General features: G+C 45.3%; 1 protein-coding gene across 1 annotated transcript in view; it reads right to left on the bottom strand.

Annotated features, from left to right (window-relative positions):
• Nucleotides 1–20,982, bottom strand: part of PSME4 (proteasome activator subunit 4) — a 228,449-nt gene that overhangs the window by 32,659 nt on the left and 174,808 nt on the right. The window contains exons 36-41 of the mRNA XM_075064374.1: nucleotides 20,025–20,177; nucleotides 12,717–12,821; nucleotides 6,012–6,103; nucleotides 4,860–4,991; nucleotides 2,625–2,833; nucleotides 2,156–2,241 (exon numbers count right to left, since the gene is read on the bottom strand). Of these exons, the coding sequence (XP_074920475.1) occupies nucleotides 2,156–2,241; nucleotides 2,625–2,833; nucleotides 4,860–4,991; nucleotides 6,012–6,103; nucleotides 12,717–12,821; nucleotides 20,025–20,177 (777 nt within the window). The remainder of the gene's footprint in view (nucleotides 1–2,155; nucleotides 2,242–2,624; nucleotides 2,834–4,859; nucleotides 4,992–6,011; nucleotides 6,104–12,716; nucleotides 12,822–20,024; nucleotides 20,178–20,982) is intronic.

The following is a 20,982-nucleotide window of genomic DNA, read 5'->3' as shown; positions in this document are numbered from 1 at the left end:
GGGCTAGTGTGTTGTAGAGAGGGTAGAGAGGCGAAGCGGATGGAGTACCTGGATCAGACTATCTCTAGGACCCATCTGTTCAACATTATGAGTTTCCAGGCATTTTGGAACCCTGCCAAATGGGTGTATGGTCATAGACAGCAGTAGGGAGTGGTCTTGTGGTGCCTCAACCTGCCCATCAAAAGTGGTGCTGAGAGGCAGGGGCTGGGTTGAAGATTGTGGACCAAATGGCTTATGTTTGGGGATTTTTCCCTTTTTTCTTTGTAGCTCATAATGGTGCTGTGAAGGGAATTGAGATAAGTAAGGTCTGTGTTGGGATTGGGGGCTAAAAGATCTCTTTTGTCCCAGCATGTAGATTTTCAGTGACCTGAGGGTGGCCCTGGAATCCTTTAAGGTGTGGAGGGAGAGGGTGGTCTCTCAATGAAGAGCTTCACGTCCTCCACTGTGGTCTGCACCTCCTTCAGGAATACTGATAAGTGGAACCATGACATTTTGTTTCATCACCACAGCCGTGGATCTGGCCGCCACGTCGGTGGCGTGGAGGGCCAACTGCAGTGATGTTTTTGCCATCAGTTGTGACTCCTGAATGATGGCCTTGAAGGATTCCCGATGACTCTTTGGCAACTTATCAATAAAGTCATTCAGTTTATTGTAATTTGTGTAATCATATTTTGCCGTGAGTGCTTGGTAATTGGCAATATGAAACTGTTTAAGGTGGCCGAGGAAAAAACTGTTACCTACCTTTTTGTAACTGTTGTCCTTCGAGATGTGTTGCTCATGTCCATTCCATTCTAGATGTGTGCACACCCATAGGCACAGCTGTCGGAGACACTTTCCTTATCGGTATTTGTAGGGTCAGCTGTGGTCTCTGTGGAGTGCCATGCTCATGCGTTGATATATCAGGTGCTAATGGTCCTTCACCCTATTGGTTCCCTCTTGCTGGCAACTCACAGAGGGGGCAGGAGGGCTGGTAATGGAATGGACATGAGCAACATATCTCAAAGAACAACAGTTATGAAAAGGTAGGTAACCATTTTTCTTCTTGGAGTGCTTGCTCATGTCGATTCCATTCCAGGTGACTCACAAGCAGTATCCTTGGAGGTGGGCTTGGCATTCACAGATGTGCAACTTGTAATACTACTCTACCAAAGCTGGTGTCATCTCGGGCTTGCTGGGAAGTGCATAGTGAGATGTGAACTTGTGAATGGACAACCAAGTGGCGGCCCTGCAGATATCTGGACTTGGCACATGGGCCAGGAAGGCCGCCGCTGCCGAGACTTGCGCTCTAATCGAGTGGGCAATTAGAATCGCTGGTGGAGGCACTTTTGCCTGATCATAGCAAAATCGGTTTGGTCCTTTCGATGTAGAAAGGTGGCACTCTCCTGATGTCCAGGGAGTGCAACCTACATTCCTCCTCAGACTTATGAGGCTTTGGGAAGAAAACTAGCAATAATATGTCCCAGATCGTGTGAAACCACCTTGGGCAGTAAAACCGGATGTGGCTGCAGCTGGACCTTATCCATGAAAAATTATCGTATAGGGCTGCTCTGAGGTAAGTGCCCTAATCTCGGAAACCCTTCTGGCAGAAGTTATTGCCAACAGGAATGTCACCTTCCAGGAGAGCAGAAGAAGGGAACAGGATGCCAAGGTGTCAAAGAGAGCTCTCATGAGCTGCATGAGCACCAGATTCAGGTCCCACCAAAGGACGGGGTTCTGGACCTGGGGATAGAGTTGCTCCAGACCTTTCAAGAAATGGATAGTCATGTTATGAATGAAGACCGACCTGCCCTGGAATGGAGGGTGAAAGACCGATATGGTGACCAGGAGGACCTTAACTGATGAAAGGGATAAGCCCTGGAGCTTGAGATGCACAAAGTGGTCCAAGATTGCCTGCAGTGAGGCCTGTTCAGGCTAACTATCATTGGGCCTAGGCCCAGCACGTGAATCATTTGCATTTGGCCAGGTACGCTGCTCTAGCGGAGGACTTTCTACAATCCAGTAGGACCTTCTGGACGTGGGCTAAACACTCCTGCTCTTTTCTATTTTAAAAAAACATTTTAAAAAAATCAAATGTAACATTGCTTTTTATTCATTTATTTTTATAACCTGTTTTTAAACCAAATGTGATTAAAAGCTCAGTAATTAAAACGGGTACCTTGAAAAACAAAGGTAAGAGTTGGAGTTGTTCTGTGACAGCTGTGGAGAAGGACCGACCTGCACTTGCCATCAACCATTTCAGGACTGTTTATAAAAAGACAGAAATACTTACTGAACAGCAAGGTCAACAATCAAAATGACAAAATGTATGGGCCAAATTCACTACTGGCATATCCCACCAGATTTCCAGAGGTCAGTGAAGTTGCATCAACAGTAAGTTTAGCCCTGTATTCTTATGTTAGAGCCCAGGAGTTTTCATTAGAATAATTATTATTCAAGATATGGTCATGTAATTTGGACTAAGTTATACATTAACACAGTCCAACCTACAAGAGGTACAGACACCTCTTTAGTATAAAGCAAATGTAACACAGGCACATTGTAAGTAAACCACTTGCAGCACTCAATCATAACTCTGTGCAGCCAAACATATTCTCTGTTTAAACAAGTAAAATTCTGTAACTCACTGGTTTTCAAGAGTTTAATGCCCTGAGTTCGCTCATCTTGTTCACCAACTCCATTCTCTTCCATAATGTGGTTCTGAATTTCTTCATCCACTTCCATAAGAGGTTTGAGTTTTTCAAGTATTCGTGTAGTGAACTCATGGACATGAGGAGACTTTGTTGAAGCAGTATTTGGCAAGGAAACATCTATCATGAATATGTAGGTCAAAACACTAAAAATAAATAACAAAGAAACCAGTTAAATGTGTTCAGTGGCTATTTGCTGCATTTTACTAGTTGAAATTTAATACTTTTCTGAAATTTTAAATTTCTTCCTGTAGACCACATAACATAAATAAAACTAAATGCTATCTGAAACAGAATGCAATATCATTAAAAGCAGCAAAGAGTCCTGTGGCACTTTATAGACTAACAGACATTTCGGAGCATGAGCTTTTGCGGGTGAATACTCACTTCATTGGATGCATGTAGTGGAAATTTCCAGGGGCAGATGTGTATATATATGCAAGCAACAAGCAGGCTAGAAATAACAAGGTTAGTTCAGTCAGGGAGGATGAGGCCCTCTCCTAGCAGTTGAGGTGTGAAAACCAAGGTAGGAGAAACTGGTTTTGTAGTTGGCAAGCCATTCATAGTCTTTGTTTAATCCTGAGCTGATGGTGTCAAATTTGCAGATGAACTGAAGCTCACACCTCAACTGCTAGAAGAGGGCTTCATCCTCCCTGATTGAACTAACCTCATTATCTCTAGTCTGCTTCTTGCTTGCATATATATACACCTGCCCCTGGAAATTTCCACTACATGCATCTGATGAAGTGGGTATTTACCCATGAAAGCTCATGTTCCAAAACGTCTGTTAGTCTATAAGGTGCCACAGGACTCTTTGCTGCTTTTACAGATCCAGACTAACACGGCTCCCCTCTGATACTTGCAATATCATTGTGATTCAGATCTTTGCCTCAATTTACGGCATTACACCATAGGAGTAAAATGCACCAAGACAAATACCCTCAGTACACTGAGCCGCTTCACTATATATACACATCTATACCTCAATGAGAACATGAGGAAAATTATGAACTGAGGGCTTAAGAACTGTTTTCCCTTAAAGAGAGAGGAAGTGAAAGAATCAAGGGGGAAAAATGCTATGGCTTCTACTTTTAATGAATTCAAATTTGACATCTTTGACAATGTCTATCTATGGCATTTGGAATCTTATTTGGCCTGTAGGTAACTTGACATCCTGTAGTAGAATTTTTCTTATTTCCGACAAACATGCTATTTTGCATACTGTACATGAAAAGATATGTTGTTTACTTATAACTCTTTCCGGAAGGTTGCAAACTGTGTAGATACACAAAATGAATCATACAGTAATAAATGGTTTAAAAACAAAACAAAACTGGGCATGTTTAGTCGTGAGAAACAAAGACCGAGGGGAAACCTGATAACCATCTTCATATATGTTAAGAGCTGTTCTAAAAAGGATGGTGATCAATTGTTCTTCATGTCCATTGAAGGCAGGACAAGAAATAATCACCATAATCTGTAGCACAGGAGATTTAAGCAGATATTAGGAAAAACGTTATAATCATAAGGATAGTTAAGCACTGGAATAAGCTTCCAAGGGAAGATGTGAAATCCCTGTGATTGGAGGTTTCTAAGGACAGGTTCGTCAAATACCTGCCATGTATAGTCTAGGACTGTGTATTTGGTTCTACTTCACCACGTGGGGCTGACTAGATGACCTCTCAAGGTACCTTCCAGCCCTACATTGCTATGATTCTAGATTATTCTATGACTATAAAGATTTCTAGAAAAACCCATTCTAGCACATCTAAGACCCATTATTCATTAGTTATAGGTTCTACTTGTTACAATTTAATAGACTTTCACTTAGGCGCCCAGATGGTTTTGAAAATTTTACCCATTTGGTCTGACAGTGGTTGGGTACAGTTCATTTGTTTCTAGAGCTTTAGAGCTCTTCCAGTGTGAAAATGAGAGGTCACATGAAATAACAGGATGAGAATCAAGACATCACTTTATGTTTACAAAAAGTGCCTTTTAAATAGCAATTTATGGGTACATTATTTTTGGAAGATATTATTTATTTGTATTCTGGTAGTACACACATGTTCACATACCTAGGAAGATAGTCATCATCCAAAGAAAAAAAATAATACTTGAGTATTCAATGCATATGAACAGAACAAAGAAAGTTCTTCAGAACAGAACACTAACCTTCCTATTCTTTCTCTGACATTTTTGTAAACCTGGGTGAGTTTAGGTTCCAAGTACTTTAGTAACCTGTGCAGCAGCTCTGGTACTCTCCATTCTTGCTGTGCAAGGCCACCTTGCAGTACGTAGAGTCGGCTAGAAATTCGAACACAAAGGCTTTAGTTAGCTTTATGGTATTGACAATTGCAAGTTATTTTTTCTAAGTCTTGTTTTTAATGATTTGCATAAACCCATGAACTACAGATACACAAGAGTATAAAAGCTTTTCAATCACAAAATGAGAGTAACGACTACAATACTGCTGTTATGTCGACACCACAGTTCCACAATAGTTATGGTTCTCAAACTTATTTAAATCGGCCACCCCTTCTTTGTGTCTGTAGTCATTCACACCCCTCACCATGCTCACTACATATACTGCCACCCAACTCTGAAGGCAGAGTGGAGAGCAGTGGCTGCTGGTCAAATGCCCAGCTCTAAAGGCAGCTACATGCCAACAGCAGCACAGAAGTAAGGGTGGCAATGTGAAAAGTGCTATTGACAAGTATCACTTTTCACAGCAGACTTAGTAAGGGTGCAGCAGTGCAGAATTAAGGGAGGAAATGTGAAAAGTGATATTTGTCAATATCACTGTTAACAGCAGACTCAGCGTCCCATTGCCACCCTTCTGTGCTGCTGCTGCTGCCGCACCAGGGCTGACCTCTTTATCCCCACCTCCCGGGTGTGCATGGCCCTTCTGCATGAGCCCCAGCCATCAGGGGCTGGCAGCCAGAGCTCTTAAAAAAAAACAAAAAAAAACCCCAAAAAACCCCCACACACAGCTAGCACTTTCCTTGACACATTCAGGAGATGCGCTCCATAGTTTGAGAATTGCTGTCCTAACTGAATCCAATTAATCATAGTGACGTGCTTTAAGCAATGTTTTTCCCCTCAGGGCCCTAATGTACCCATGGGGAACTACAGATAGGAGGCGGAAGGGCATCACAAGGAACTACAACTAAGACAGATTCTTGTGTGGAATGTTCAAGTATAGGATTAGACTTCCACCTTGCAGCGGCCAATCACAATATACTCTGAGTGAACTTTACCCACATCTCTTACATTTGTTCATGCTTTACCCATCTACTCTAAAGCAGTTTGAAGGTAACATTTTACCATGCATCTACAAATGATCCTCCTTCACCACTCAAAGGAGACTCCAACAACAGCTCAAATAACCAGTGCAGTTTCCGAGGATCTCTGCTCTCCTGATAAAGAAAGTTACAAATCAGTAACTAGAATACAGAGGAATTTGCTGATTCTACTTTAAGCCATTTAAAAAGAAAGATAATTTAATATTTGTTTTAAATGTTCTTTAGGTTCCTATGTATGTATTATTACATAAGTGAAGAGTGTTTTGCTTTTCTCAAAATTAGGGTCCAATCCAAGAAAAATAAAATCAGGATCATAGAGATATGTGGCATTCTAAGCATGTGCAGTAATACAAATATTTATTACAAATTGCTTGGTAAACTACAGTGATTTTAAAATGGTGTCATTTTAATTTCTATGACATTTTAAAGGATGTAATCTAGTTATGAAAAACTATTAACATTCAGTGTAGAGAAACCTTACTAGATATAAGGTCTGGTCTACATTAGGAAAGAAAAAAAAAAAGGTTATCTACCTTTTCATAACTGTTGTTCTTCAACATGTGTTGCTCATGTCCCTTCCATTCTCGGTATGAGTGCGCTCACGTGCACAGTCGTCTTGAGATTTTTGCCTTAGCAGTATCTGTAGGATCAGCTGTAGTGCCCTCTTGAGTGCTGCGCTCATGCGTTGGTATATTAGGTGCTGCCAACCCTACACCCTCTCAGTTCCTTCTTGCTGGCAACTCCAACAGAGGGTCAGGAGAGCCGATAATGGAATGGACATGAGCAATACATCTCAAAGAACAGTTACAAAAAGGTAAGTAACCGTTTTTTATTTTTCGAGTGCTTGCTCATGTCGCTTCCATTTTAGGTGACTCACAAGCAGCATCCTCGGAGGTGGGCTTGGAGTTCACAGTCTAGTGGCTTGCAGTACTGCTTAACCGAAGCCAGCATTGTCCCAGGCCTGCTGGGTAAATGCGTAATGGGATGTGAACATGTGGACAGACGACCATCTGGATGCCCTACAGCTGTTCTGGATAGGCACTTGGGCTAGGAAAGCTGCCGAGGAGGCTTGCACCCTGGTTGAATGTGTGGTTACGATTTTCGAAGATGATCAGAACAGCAGTGAATACAGGCAGTGATACAAGAAGAAATTCTTTGAGGGGACACTGGATGACCTTTCATCCTGTTGGCCACCGTGACAAACAATTGTGTTGACTTGGGGAATGGCTTGGTCCTTTCAATGTAGAAGGCTAGTGCCCTCCTAACATGTCAGGAATGCAATCTATGCTCCTCCTCCAACTTATGCGACTTTGGAAAAAAGACAGGTAAGTAAAAGTCCTGGCCTGTATGCAACTGCGAGACCACCTTGGGCAGGAAAGCCGGTTGTGGCTACAGCTAGACCTTGTCTTTGTAGAAGACCATATAGGGTGGCTCCGAGGTAGAAGCCCTAATCTCGGAGACCCGGTGGGCGGATGTTATCGCAACTACGAATGCAACCATCCAGCACAGGAGAAGGAGAGAGCAGGAAGCCAGAGGCTCAAAGGGGGGGTCCCGTGAGCCATAACAGCACAAGATTCAGGTCCCATGGTGGAATGGGGTCCCTGACACGTGGGTAGAGGAGCTTGAGGCCCTTGAGGAACTTGGCAGCCATGTCCTGGGCGAAAACTGACCTACCCTTGAGCAGCAGACGGAAGGCCAAAATAATGGCCAAGTGGACCTTGACAGATGAAAGGGACAGGCCTCGGAGCTTGAGATGCAGAAGGTAGTTCAGGATCAACTGCAGCAAAGCCTGCTTGGGCCGAATAACTTTATCCAAGGTCCAACAAGCGAACCACTTCCAGACAGCCCTCCAGCAGAGCAACCTTTCTGTTGCCCAACAGGACCTGCTGGACAGCAACCAGGTGCAGCGCCACCAGATTCGGACACAGAAGACTGCTGTGGTTTTGGGGCAGCGGGTCCAGCCTGAGCAGCAGCTGTAACAGAGCAGCCAGCAGGAAGTCCAGCAGCATGCCGAACCTAAGCTGGTGCTATGAGGATTACCTTCACCTTGTCCTGCTTGATTTTCATGAGAACTCTGTGAATCAGTGGCACCAGAGGGAAGGCGTACAACAGAGGACCACCACAAGAGCAGAAAACTGTCTGACAGAGAGCCTCTGCCAATTCCCAGAATTGAGCAGAAAACGTGGCATTTCCTGTTCTGCCTGAATGCAAACAGGTCCACCTGGGGAGTTCCCCACCTCTGGAAGATGAAACTGGCCAATAGAGGGACCATTTGTGGCGAGACAAGAAGGTCCTGCTGAGGCAATCTGCCAAAGTGATTCCTGGCCCTGGGGAGGCGTGCGGCTACGTGATGGATGCCATGTTGTACACAGTAGTTCCAGAGCCTGAGGCCTTGGCAAAGAGCAGATGACCTGGCCCTGCCTTGCTTGTTGATACAAAACATATCCTCTGTATTGTCCATCAGGACCTGGACCACCTTGCTTTTCATGTGAGGTAGGAAGGCTTGACAGGCCAGGCGAATCGCTCCAAGCATCCTAATATTGATGCTTAAGGAGCATTAGTGACTTGACCAATGACCTTCCACGTTAAGATCTCCCAGGTGGGCTCCCATGGACAAGGGTCACCAACAGCGATGGAGCCGCAGAAGGGAACCTTCTCTAACACTGATGCAGGATTCCACCACCATGTGAGTGACAGCAGTACGTGGTCCAGGACCCAGACCACATGGTGCATGCTGTTTCTGTTGGGGATGAGACCGACGCCAGCCATGCCGGTAGGGGCCCGAGGCGGAGTCGTGCATGCCGGACCATGTAAGTGCAGGCTGCCATGTGGCCCAATAATCATAGGCACATGTGAGCAGTGGCGAGACGGTGGGCTTGTATGCACGAGACCAGGTCCGCCATGGCTTGGAACTGAGCTTCAGGGAGGAAGATTCTGGCCTGAGTAGAGTAGAGGACCACTCCAACGAACTCTACACGTTGTACAGGCATTAAAAGCCAATTTTTTCTCATTTTTCAGCAGCCTCAGGTCTCGAAAGGTAGAGCAAACCAGATCGAGATGCCACCACTGATTCCGGGACCGGCTCTTCATTAGCCAGTTGTCGAGGTATGGATACCATTTTCACCCTTCAGCGCCTCAGGTAGGCAGTCACTGGTGCTACGCACTTTGCAAACACTCTCGAGGCTGACCAGAAACTGAAGAGCAGAGAATTGAAAATGGCAGTGGCCCAACCCAAAACAGAGGACACACAGGTTGAAGTTGTACCTGTCTAGCAGGCCCTGATGGTTAGACACCTGAAATTGCAGACTGGTGGTCAAATAAATTTTCTTGCCAAACAGTCCAGCCTCTTGGTGTCTTCATTTTTCAGTGTGCCACTCACCTGTCCTTTCGTTGCCAGCAGACACAACCAGGGATCCCCCTGCAGGGTGGGTGGCAAGTACTCAACCCCCTTTGCAGGGACAAAGTACTTCTCTTCCACCTTTTGGAGGTAGGTGGGATGGAAGAGGGGGGTCTTTTTGGCAATTGGCGTCCTTTGCCCAAAGCCCCCTTTTTCTGCAGTGCCAATGGGCCCGTCGACTTTGACCACTTCTTAGGCACTGGAGAGGGAGAATGGTCCCAGGTAGGTTCTGGTGCCGTGGGGCATTGTACGCCAATACACTTGGCAATTTTAAGGACCCATGGGTGGACGGGCAGCATGACCTGGGCTGGGGTAAAGGAGGTACAACATTAAAGAGGTCATTGGACCCCTCTGCTAGCTCCTCGACCTCCAAGTAGGTTGGCAGCCACCGTTTTGAGCAGGGTCCGGTGCTTCTTGACGTTGTCAGGGGGCTGGGGGAGCTGCTTGTTTGCGAGGGTCCCGCCATTGACTGCACAGCAGGGGGAGGTACAGCTTCCCCTTGCTCATCTGGGGATGGCTCCTTGAGTGTCAGTGCCTGCTGTGTTGCCCCTGTGTCGGATTCTGCACCGTGCTCCGACTTGGGTGCCAGCTATGCCGGGGCAGCTTGTCTGATGTGGCCTGGGAGGAACGGTGGGAGTACGGGACCGGCATAACAGGTACACCCCATGGGTTCTAGTACAGCCACTGAGTGGACCATTGCCCCAGCCTCCACACTGCTGCTGGAGGAGCCGCGTCGGTCTCACAGGCCGATGGCAATTTGCCTTTTATAGGTGAGGGGTGGAACTCCCCTTCAGGCTCAGACCATTCCCCTTCCGCTGACCAGGGCAGAGCTGTAGATGCCTGAGTCTGCTGACTGACTCTTGTTTGCGACCAGTAAGCAGAGGGCGAGGACCGGTGCCTGCCTGAAGAGAGGTACTGGCAAGCCAGAGACCGGTGCCGTGACCGGGAATGCTCCCGCACTGGGGGGACTGACACCTAGGAGACCGCCTAGGCCATGGTGATCTGCGCTGTGGCAAACTCTAGTGGGAGACCTGATGGTACTATGGGTACCCAGATCAGTGTCGCGACTCAGGTGTCCTGTGCCTTGGCATCAAGGACCTGTGTCTTCTAACTGTGGACCGAGGCTGTGATGCCGGGGATACGGTGATGAGGATCGACGCCTGCAGTCCGGGGATCGGGGGTGCTCCACTGCTTTAGGGGGCGGTTCCATAACTGGCTTGCCCATAGATGCGAGGGCCTTCACCAGGTCCATCACCTTGGTTGGTGTCTGCAGTAGTGGTCAGCCTACTTGCTCTTTGGCTGCTGGGCCTGCTTCAGGCAAAGATGACCCCTGCTAGCGGCCGGGACCTCTTACTGCTCCTGGGTATCGGAGGCGAGTCCCTGGATGGACTAGGGGGGCCGACTGCAGCGGTTCTCCTGAGCAGCTCCGGGACAGGCACCTGGCCTAACACAGGTCCTTTGCCCAAAGCCCCCTTTTTCTGCAGTGCCAATGGGCCCGTCGACTTCGACCACTTCTTAGGCACTGGGGAGGGAGAATGGTCCCAGGTGGGTTCTGGTGCCGTGGGGCACTGCATGCCAATGCTGAAGTGCTGGGCATGGAGCCTGACCAAGAGGGCTCCAAGGTAGGATGAAGCGTAGCCTCCATGAGAAAGATCCTCAAGCGGATATCCCGCTCCTTCTGAGTTCGAGAGTGAAAGCTTTTGCAGATCCTGTTTCTGTGGGACTCCCCCAAACACTTTAAACAGCTCTTGTGGGGGTCACTAACATGGCTTAAAGCCTGGGGAATGGTGCATGCCCCGCTCCAAGGTGAAGTCCCAGCGGGGACTCTAACTCCTAAACAACTACTTTAACACTTAACTTACAGGTCTAAGTACCTATCAACTGACAACGAAGGAGACAACAATGGACTGTAAGAACTAACGCAAGACAAGGCGCTCTGACCAACTGTCACGGGTGGTAAGAAGGAACTGAGAGGGCATTGGGCTGACACTGATTAATATACCAACGCATAAGCACAGCACTCAAGAAGGAGCTGCATCCGACCCTACGGATACCACCAAGGCAAAAATCTCAGATGACTGTGCATATAGGCAAGTGCACACCTAGAATGGAATTGACATGAGCAAGCACTCAAAGAAGAATTAAGTCATCTTAACTACGTTGCTCAGAGGTGTGAAAAATCCATACACCTGAGCGGCAGCATTAAGCAGACCTACCCCCCACATACCGGTAGACTGTGCTAGGTTAATGGAAGAATTCTTCTGTCAACCCTAGCTACTGCCTCTTGGGGAGGTGGATTACTACACCATCGGAAGAACTCCTCCCATCATTGCGGCCAGCCTCTACATCGGTGGTTCTCAACCTTTCCAGACTACTGTACCCTTTTCAGAAGTCTGATTTGTCTTGCATACCCCCCAAGTTTCACCTCACTTAAAAACTACTTGCTTACAAAATCAGACATAAAAATACAAAAAAGCGTTCACAGCACACTATTACTGAAAAACTGCTTACTTTCTCATTTTTACCATATCATAAAATAAATAAATTGTAATATAAATATTGTGCTTACATTTCAGTGTATAGTATATAGAACAGTATAAAACAAGTCATTGTCTGTATGAAATTTTAGTTTGTACTGAATTTGCTAGTGTGTTTTATGTAGCCTATTGTAAAACTAGGCAAGTATCTGGATGAGTTGATGTACCCCCTGGAAGACCTCTGCGTACCCCCAGGGGCACATGTACCCTGGTTGAGAACCACTGCTTTACACTGAAGTGGTACAGCTATGTTGCTGTAGCATTTCAAGTGTAGACAAGCCCCTTAAAGGTCAAAAGGCCACCCTATATAATGTTAATCTGCATCTATATATTTTCCAGATCCTTTTCAATACGCACATGATTAAACTTTGCACTTTTTATTTTATAAACTGAGGACAGTTCTGTGGTCTGAGCTTCAAAAGGAGATCAAGGAAAAATTCAGCACTAATGGTACAAGATTTTACAGTAAGTGCAGAGATTAATGTAATCAACAGCTAGTTCTTACATAGCTATCATAAAACTAGAAAGCAGATGAAAGTGTGAACTATATTTCCAGAAGAAAAAGCATCCACAATTGTGAATGAGAAAATGCATTTTAATCTTTGCTGTGGGACTACAAGGATTAGTATGTAATGCAATTTTTAGGTTGTATTTACGACTCTGAATTTAATCCTAATACAATAAATCTAAATATTTTTTTTCATAAAATTCTTGTTTACATGTTACCAAAAATGTGTGTTTAATTTATTTTAACTTGAATAATGAGCAAAGCTAAGAAATATGGAGAACTTACACAGGAAGTTGCTATACATGTTCCCCAATCGTTATATGTTTCCACGGTAATATTGGATAAAGCTGTTCGAAGTAGTGGACACAAAAGCTTCCAAAGTTTCTCTACCTACTCAACAGAAAAGCAAAGGTGAGATTATGGATTTTGCCATGTATGACTCCTACTTAACTTCTATAACTCCCAACCCCTCAAAGAGCAATTTGCTTCTTACAGTAGCTCACCATTATTAGAATCCTGAAAAAAATTACCAGGAAATGCAACAATTCAAACTGCCAACATCTCTTTCTACCTTATTTACAGGGTGCTCTGAACTACTGCTCAGTCAAGTTCACACATATGCGGCCTGTTGGGTCATTTCAGTTTAAGTACAATACTACTACAGGATTGCACACACTTGGTTGTTTCTGCAGGCTGAGTGCTCTGTGCACACCAGGGGCTCCTTACATTCATCTAGTCTTTCCCCACGTTCCTTGTGTGCCACCCTCCCATCCCCTTCTATTTCTGCAATCACCCACCCCATCCTCCTTGCTGGGTCTCTGTGTGCCCCCCATTCTCACCCCATGTCCTCCCATGCCAAAGGTTTTGTGTGTTTCCCAATCCCTCCTTCCCTCCTGTGTCAGGGGCTCTGTGTCATCCCCATTCACTCCATTCTCCACACCATTCTTATTCTTTCCTCTCCCTTCCATCTCCTCTCTTTCAGGATGTCTACATTTTAAAACTGTATTGAGAAGATGGGCAGAGCTGAGATGGGGGTTTTGTTACACTGAAAGGTGTTACTGGCTGCCATCAACCAGCTTTTTGATCTATAGACAATTATTTACTCCTGGGGGAATTCTGCACCACTGCGCAACGTAAAATTTTGCAGAAATTAATGTTGTGCACACAGAATTCACCCCCTTCCCCCAAATGGGCTGCAGAGATGTTGGCCACCACTAGGGACCGCTGACCTGGTGCAGCCCAACTCGCAAATAGAAGACAAGGCCAGGGACGGGGGGAAGGGACCAGAAAGAGATCCAGAGGATTCTCAGCAACTGCAGTACTTAGCATGCCCTGAAGGAAGGAGGCGATGGCATGCAGGAAACTCCATATAAGCCCAGACCCAGCATCACGCTGTTTCTCTCTCTGGATCCCTGGGATCTGGGAAGTAGGGGGTATATGAGAATGTCTGGGCTGGAGGGGGCCAACAGCTGGGCTCTGGGTGTAGGGGATGTGAGTGCCTGGGCTAGGGAGGAGGGGGCTGCAGCTGGCCTCTGGGGGGCGGAGGGTGAGTGTCTGAGCTGGTGTGGATGCGGCTGGGCTTTGGGAGGGGAGGTGTGAGTTTATGGGCTGGGGGCCGCCCGTAACTGGCCTCTGGGGGGGTAGGGGATGCGAGTGTCTGGGCCAAGGAGGGCCCCATGGCTGGGCTCTGCGGGGGCTGGTGGTGAGTATCTGGCCCCCCTGGCTGGGCTCTGTGGGGGAAGGGACAGAGAAATAGGAACTGAGTTGTTGTAGGGGTTTCTTTAACTCTATTTCCGGGGGAATTTTTGTGTATGTCTGTATTGTTACAAACATACTTGCTGACAGGTATTTTGAAATAAATTACCAAAATAAATGAAACTGGCATGATTATACAGCTTTATTTTGACAAAATAAAATTTGCAGAATTTTAAAACCGTGTGCGCAGAATTTTTAATTTTTTGGTGCAGAATTTCCCCAGGAGTAACAATTACACAGGTGGTTTAAGCTGCTGGGTCTACTAACCAGATGACAGAGGCTCTGTGTGTTCCCCCCATTTCCACCTTCTGTTTTTCCAATTTTCACCAAAATCAATACAGTTCTGACCATTGATTCCCAGACTATTCCCTGAGTGAGGTAATATCTTTTATTGGACCAACTTGTGTTGAGTGAAACAAGCTTTCAAGCCCAAAAAAGTTCCTTTTCAGGCCCAGACCTCAAAAGCTTGTCACTCTCATCAACCAAAGTTGGTCCAATAAAAGATATTATCTCACCCACCTTCTCTCTCTGATATTCTGGGATAAACATGCTACGACTACGCTACATAGAATAGTCTCTGAAATTTTAAAATTGATTGAGTGTGGCACTCAAAAGTTGTCTAAATCAGTGACACACAGACCTCAGTGGTTCAGGAGCCAAATTGGCAATCAATATTACCCAAAAGAGTCACAGTAGTGTGAATACACTGTTTCATTTACTATAGTACTATATATTCATATTTAAGCAGTATGCCAGGGGAATTATTTAATTTATATATTGTGACAGACCCAGGCCAGTGGGGTATGGGAGTCTGGTAGAGGGCAAATGGATGAGTAGTTTTCTGTTCCCTGAGTGACAAGAGCAGGGGCTGCACTAGAGTAATCAGGAACTTGCTAGAACCAATTCAGGCAGACAAGCTGATTAGAACACCTACAGCCAATCAAGGCAGGCTAATCAAGGCACCTGGGTTTAAAAAGGAGCTCACTCCAGTCAGGAGGAGCTAGAGGAGAGGAAGTGAGTGTGAGGAGCTGGGAGGAAGAGGTACAAGGAGCTGAGAGTAAGAGGCTGTGCTGCTGGAGGACAAAGGAGTACAAGCGTTATCAGACACCAGGAGGAAGGTCCTGTGGTGAGGATAAAGGTGGTGTTTGGAGGAGGCCATGGGGAAGTAGCCCAGGGAAGTGTAGCTGTCATGCAGCTGTTACAGGAGGCACTATAGACAGCTGCAATCCAAAGGGCCCTGGGCTGGAACCCGGAGTAGAGGGCGGGCCTGGGTTCCCCCCAAACCTCCCAACTCCTGATCAGACACATGAGAAGCTGACCCAGACTGTGGGGAAGATCACTGAGGTGAGCAAAATCTGCCAAATAAGCGCAGAACCCACCAAGGTAGAGGAGGAACTTTGTCAACAATATATCTATCTATCTATATTATTCTTACAGCAAAATGACTGATGAACTATTATTATTTCATCAACTACAAGTGGTTAATAACATAGCAAAAGCATCCCAATTAGTTAACAACTTAGGTTGGTTAATAATTAAATCACACAGTGTTTTAATATCATGTGCTGCAAAGAACCGTAGGAGATACATTAAAGAGCCACTTGTGGCTCAGGTGCCTCAGCCTAAGTATCACTGGTCTAAACAGAGAGATGCCACCAAATTAAGTGTAAAACCTCACAAGCTCAGCCAACCCCCCAAATTCAGATCTGCAAAGAGTTTTGGGAAGCAGTTTGTATGAGGTGCTATAGAAGGGAAATATAACAGCAGCAGCAATATATTGAGATCTTTGAACAGAATATATGTGGAAATGCAAAGCGCTCACCAAACTTAAGTGAATTAAGCCTCACAATACTTTTGATGTAGGGTAGGAAAGTGTTATTTCCATGAGGAAATTGAGTAAGTCAAATCACTTGCCCAAGGTCACACAGCTAATCCCTGGAAATCAGTCAGTGCAAGAGGCACCAATAGAACCCAGATCTTTTGATTTATAATTGTGAGATATAATTCCTAATGTTTCCAGCTGCCATATATAAACTGTAGCAAGTAGTCCCCAACGTGATTTGCCATGAGATCAGCCTTCAAGGCAAATCTTCCATTATCTTATGGATGAAATTATCTTACATTTATATGGTGCCTTTCATCCCAAAGCACTCTGAAATGTAGCGACCTATGTAAGGAGCAAAATCTAGAATGTATATTTTGTTGAGTACAACATTTTTTAATTAAGAGACTTGAATTCCCTTTTCAACAATCTCTTAATTTCTTAAATACTTCAAAGACTGTTAATGACTCATTTTCTCTATTACTAGATGGTGTTGAGGTTTGGGTGTACATCAAGAGGTTTTACTTGTTTAGTACACTTTCTAGAGATTGATCAGTTGATTCAAGATATAACGACTCAGTATTCTACATATTGTTTTAGAGCACAAAGGAAAATCCCAACAAATGACAGGGCACTTTTGTAGTCTCCAGTCTCAGATACTTTATTCTCATGTTTGCAACACAGTACTCTTAATTTTTTTTAATGCAGTAATAAGCAATGTATAGCTAATTATGTTAAAATTCATTTAAGGTCTTGTTTACGTTACAAAATGTTGTTAGCAAAAGTTATGCCACTTAAAACTGCTGTTGCACATCCACACTAGCCTCTTGTGTCAGCGGAGTGCATCCACACTTGCTGCTCTTGCTTTGACACAGAGAGCAGTGCACTGTAGTAGCTATCCCACTATGCAACTGGCCACAGGGTGTTTTGGGAAGAGTTGCATTGCCTCATGGGGCGGGTTCAGCATCACAGGATGCAGGTTTTATCAATCCCATCGTTCCCTTCCAGGGGCATCCTAGTAGACTGTCAGTTGCTTTTTCAACTGAAGTATGTAGAGTGAGGGAGAGGAGAGTGGTGTGCCTGAGGCAAGGGAGACAGCAGGCTGACCAACCTATCCTGAGGCAGGGGGACACCCCGCCATGTCAGCCCCCGGCTCTGCTTGGCACAAGAGTCTTTCCCGAAGCAGCCCACTCTGTCTGCCTGCCTATGGTTCTGTGAGTTCCTCAGTTATCCCACAGCCTCCTCAGATGTGCTGGGGATCATCAACACAGCACAGCAGTCCTGTCCTCCCCCAACCCAACCCCACCTTGCTCCCTGCAGCAGCAGTCGGCCTGCCTCGGTGTTCCTAGTGAAGGGCAGAACAGGTGCTTTCCAATGATTTGCTCTTTGTTCCCTAAGGGGAGCAGCACACTGAGCTGTTAGATACTTCCTGGAGCTTTGAAAAGAGAGGAGTGCATGCCTGCAGCACAGCAGAGATCAAAACAGTGAGCAGAGTAGTCACGGCTGGCATTGTGGGATACTGGGGAAAGCCAGTTGTGTCAACAAAACTAACAGCAATGTCTACACTGATGCCTTGTCGCTTTAACTTTGCCGCAAAAGGCTTTATGTTGAGGTGATTTTGTTTTGCCACCAAAAGTAGCTTTGTAGTGTGTACACCTTCCCTGCTTTGTTGGCAAGAGCTCCCTTTTGCCAACAAAACTTTGTGGTGTAGACAAGGCCTAACTCTCGATGTGAGACAAAAGTTTAAAGTTAATTTGCAGAAGTGAAGATTCAAATTCTAGGAAACCTATAAATACATTCAGCAGTACAGCAGGGTGAATTTTTTGGAAAAATAAATAGCCTATTCACACAAAAATGAAATGTCAGATGACCTATAACTGTGAATTTGACTGATCAGTTTCAGCTGGGGAAAAGTTTTTCAGCAGAGAGTTTGTCCTTTGACACCTTTAGCCTAGTGGTTAGGGCCAGGGCTGACCTTAGCATGGGCAACTGCTCAGGGTGCCATGGTAGGGTGGCTGTCAAGAGAGTGTGTCACAGGAACAGCCCCCTGCCACTCTGATCCTCACAGCCGCAGCCCACAGTCCACCTCCAGCCTCGCTCTGCCCCCAACCCCTGCACCACCTGCACCTCCAATCTGGCCTGCCTCCCGCCCAGCTCCTCCCCCAACTTTGGTCTGCCCCCATCCCCTGCTCTGCCTGCATCCCTGCTTTGCCCTCATCCCTGGCTCTGCCTGTACCTCCAATCCATGTTCTCGCCCCACTCCCAGCTCTGCCTCCAGATCTGATCCACCTCCATCCCCCACTTCACTCCCAGCTTCGCTTCCAGCCCCAGTCCACCTGTACCTCCACTACACCCTCAGCCGAGCTCCATCTCTCACCCAGCTCCACTCCCCCGCCTCACTAAGGGTGCAATTTAGGTAACGCAGGCCCTGATCAGGGCACTTGGCTGGGATGTGGAAGACCCAGGTCTGAACCCCTAAATCTGGAGCATGACTGGAACAAAGATCTGCCCCCTTAATGCCTCCACCTTCCCTGAGCATCCTAACCACCAGACTATGAGACTGTTGTTCTTAATCTCTCCCATTGAAGTTGTTCCACTTTGTAGAAACAAATATTCGCTGGGAAGAGAGAGAGCAACTCGATAGCCTGATGATTAAGGCACTCATCTAGAAGGTAGGAGTTGTGGATTTAATTCCCTCCTCTGAATCAGGCACAAAGATTTGAATCCGCATCTACAAACTGTAACAGCTTCAACAATAGAGAATAAAAGCAACACATTTATATGGTATGGCTACACTTGGAATTTCGGAGCGCTGCCACAGCAGCCCTTTGACGTGTGAGTGTGGTCAGAGCGGCAGCGCTGGGAGAGAGCTCTCCCAGCGCTGCACATAAACCACATCCTTTACGGGTGTAGCGTGCAGCGCTGCGAGCCGCGCTCCCAGTGCTGCTGCCCTGATTACACTGAGGCTTTACAGCGCTGCATCTTGCAGCGCTCAGGCGGGTATTTTTTCACACCCCTGAGTACGAAAGTTGCAGCGCTGTAAAGTGTGAGTGTAGCCAAGCCCATAGCTTGGTTGTTAGGATGCTCATCTGAGACATTTGTGGAATCTTGAGTTCAAATCCCTGCCCCAGAGTGGATTCAAACCTGGATCTCCCACATCCCAGGCAGTGCCCAAACCACTGGGTCATAGGTTATAAAAAAGAACACCACCTGACCCATCAAGTTTGCAGGCCCAAAATGGACTTTTCCAAATTCTGAATTATTTTCAGAACCAAACTGAATATTTTCCCTGAATTTTTCCACTTTCTGGCTGACCTGAAAAATCACCCAGCTCCATTCAGCACATTATTTTTCTTTGACATTTTAAAATGCTGTTCACTCTGAAAAGTGAAACTGGTGCCTCCTAATTCATGTTTGCTCTGTGTATCCAGAGTTATTTCTGTTTATTTTAACGAACAAATATTTTAGCATTACTGAACCAACACAGCTAAGATTCAGCGACCTGGATTTTATTCTACCTTGCACATCAATGGCAATGTCTAAAGCTATGTATGAATGTATATATTTATGGAAAAGTTCAAGGCTATGGTTTTGTGCAAGTGTCAATGAGTATAATCAGCATACTATGTAGTTGCATAGGCATAAATGATGTATTTAATCTGGCCTGCAGAATCTTCATTATTGCTGATGAAGCATTATATGGAAAGAACACATTGACTTTCAGACCTCAGACTGAGTTTACAGGGCTGGAAGTTACAAAAAAAATATTTTTTTCTTGCATACTGAGCATATTTAAATATGGAAATCACTGAGACCCAATTAACTTGGGATTCCACAATACTATGTGAAGAGAGTCACTTTTCAGAGTAGAAATGCATTTTTAAGACAGCACGTGAAAGTTAGTTTTTAAGTAATATGCTGAAAGACCTTCAACCTGGTCATGAGCACATGCTGATTAAACAACTGGAACCGATTCCTTTACTTTTACAGATCACTTAAAAATGTTACGTACACACCTTTTCAAATGTCCAGTGTTTAGAGCCTCTTATCAGGCCAGCTATAATTTCAGCTACACATCGTTGGGTACTTTCATGAGAGTCTGCAACCAGATGTTCCAAGTGGGGCTTCAGAACTGGCAAGAAGGCATCATCAAAGTTTCTGAATAGGCCCTGTTAAACAAGATTACACTTAAAAATATTTTAAGTGAAATATTTTTAACCTTTAACATTGCATACAATTTATATTAATATTCCAAAGCTAATAAGAGCACCAGCTTGTATTGCTACTGTCACTGAAAAACTAGTAGTGTTAATTCTGTATGGAATATTCCTTTTCCTATTTATTGTCCCAAACACCTCAGAATTTGGACCCATCTACTGCTATAGTAGATACAATATACAAATATGGATAGTACACATACATGATGCATCATTTTGAGTTGTACAAGTTTTTAATTATTTAACCAAATTTATATATATTAACATAGTGTTATTAGTCATAGAATCATAGAATATCAGGGTTGGAAGGGATCTCATGAGGTCCTCTAGTCCAACGCCCTGCTCAAAGCAGGACTAATTCCCAACTAAATCATCCCAGCCAGGGTTTTGTCAAGCCTGACCTTAAAAACTTCTAAGGAAGGAGATTCCACCACCTCCCTAGGTAGCCTATTCCAGTGCTTCACCCACCCTTCTAGTGAAAAAGTTTTTCCTAATATCCAACCTAAACTTCCTCCACTGCAACTTGAAACCATTACTCCATGTTCTGTCATCTGCTACCACTGAGAACAGTCTAGATCCATCCTTTTTGAACCCCTCTTTAGGTAGTTGAAAGCCGTTATCAAATCCCCCCTTATTCCTCTCTTCTGTAAACTAACAATCCCAGTTCCCTAAGCCTCTCCTCATAAGTCATGTGCTCCAGCCCCCTAATCATTTTTGTTACCCTCCGCTGGACTCTTTCCAGTTTTTCCACATCCTT

The sequence above is a fragment of the Chelonoidis abingdonii genome, chromosome 3 (assembly GCF_003597395.2).
Source record: "Chelonoidis abingdonii isolate Lonesome George chromosome 3, CheloAbing_2.0, whole genome shotgun sequence".
Taxonomy (NCBI): Eukaryota; Metazoa; Chordata; order Testudines; family Testudinidae; genus Chelonoidis; species Chelonoidis abingdonii.
This window is presented reverse-complemented; position numbering and strand designations above follow the sequence as displayed.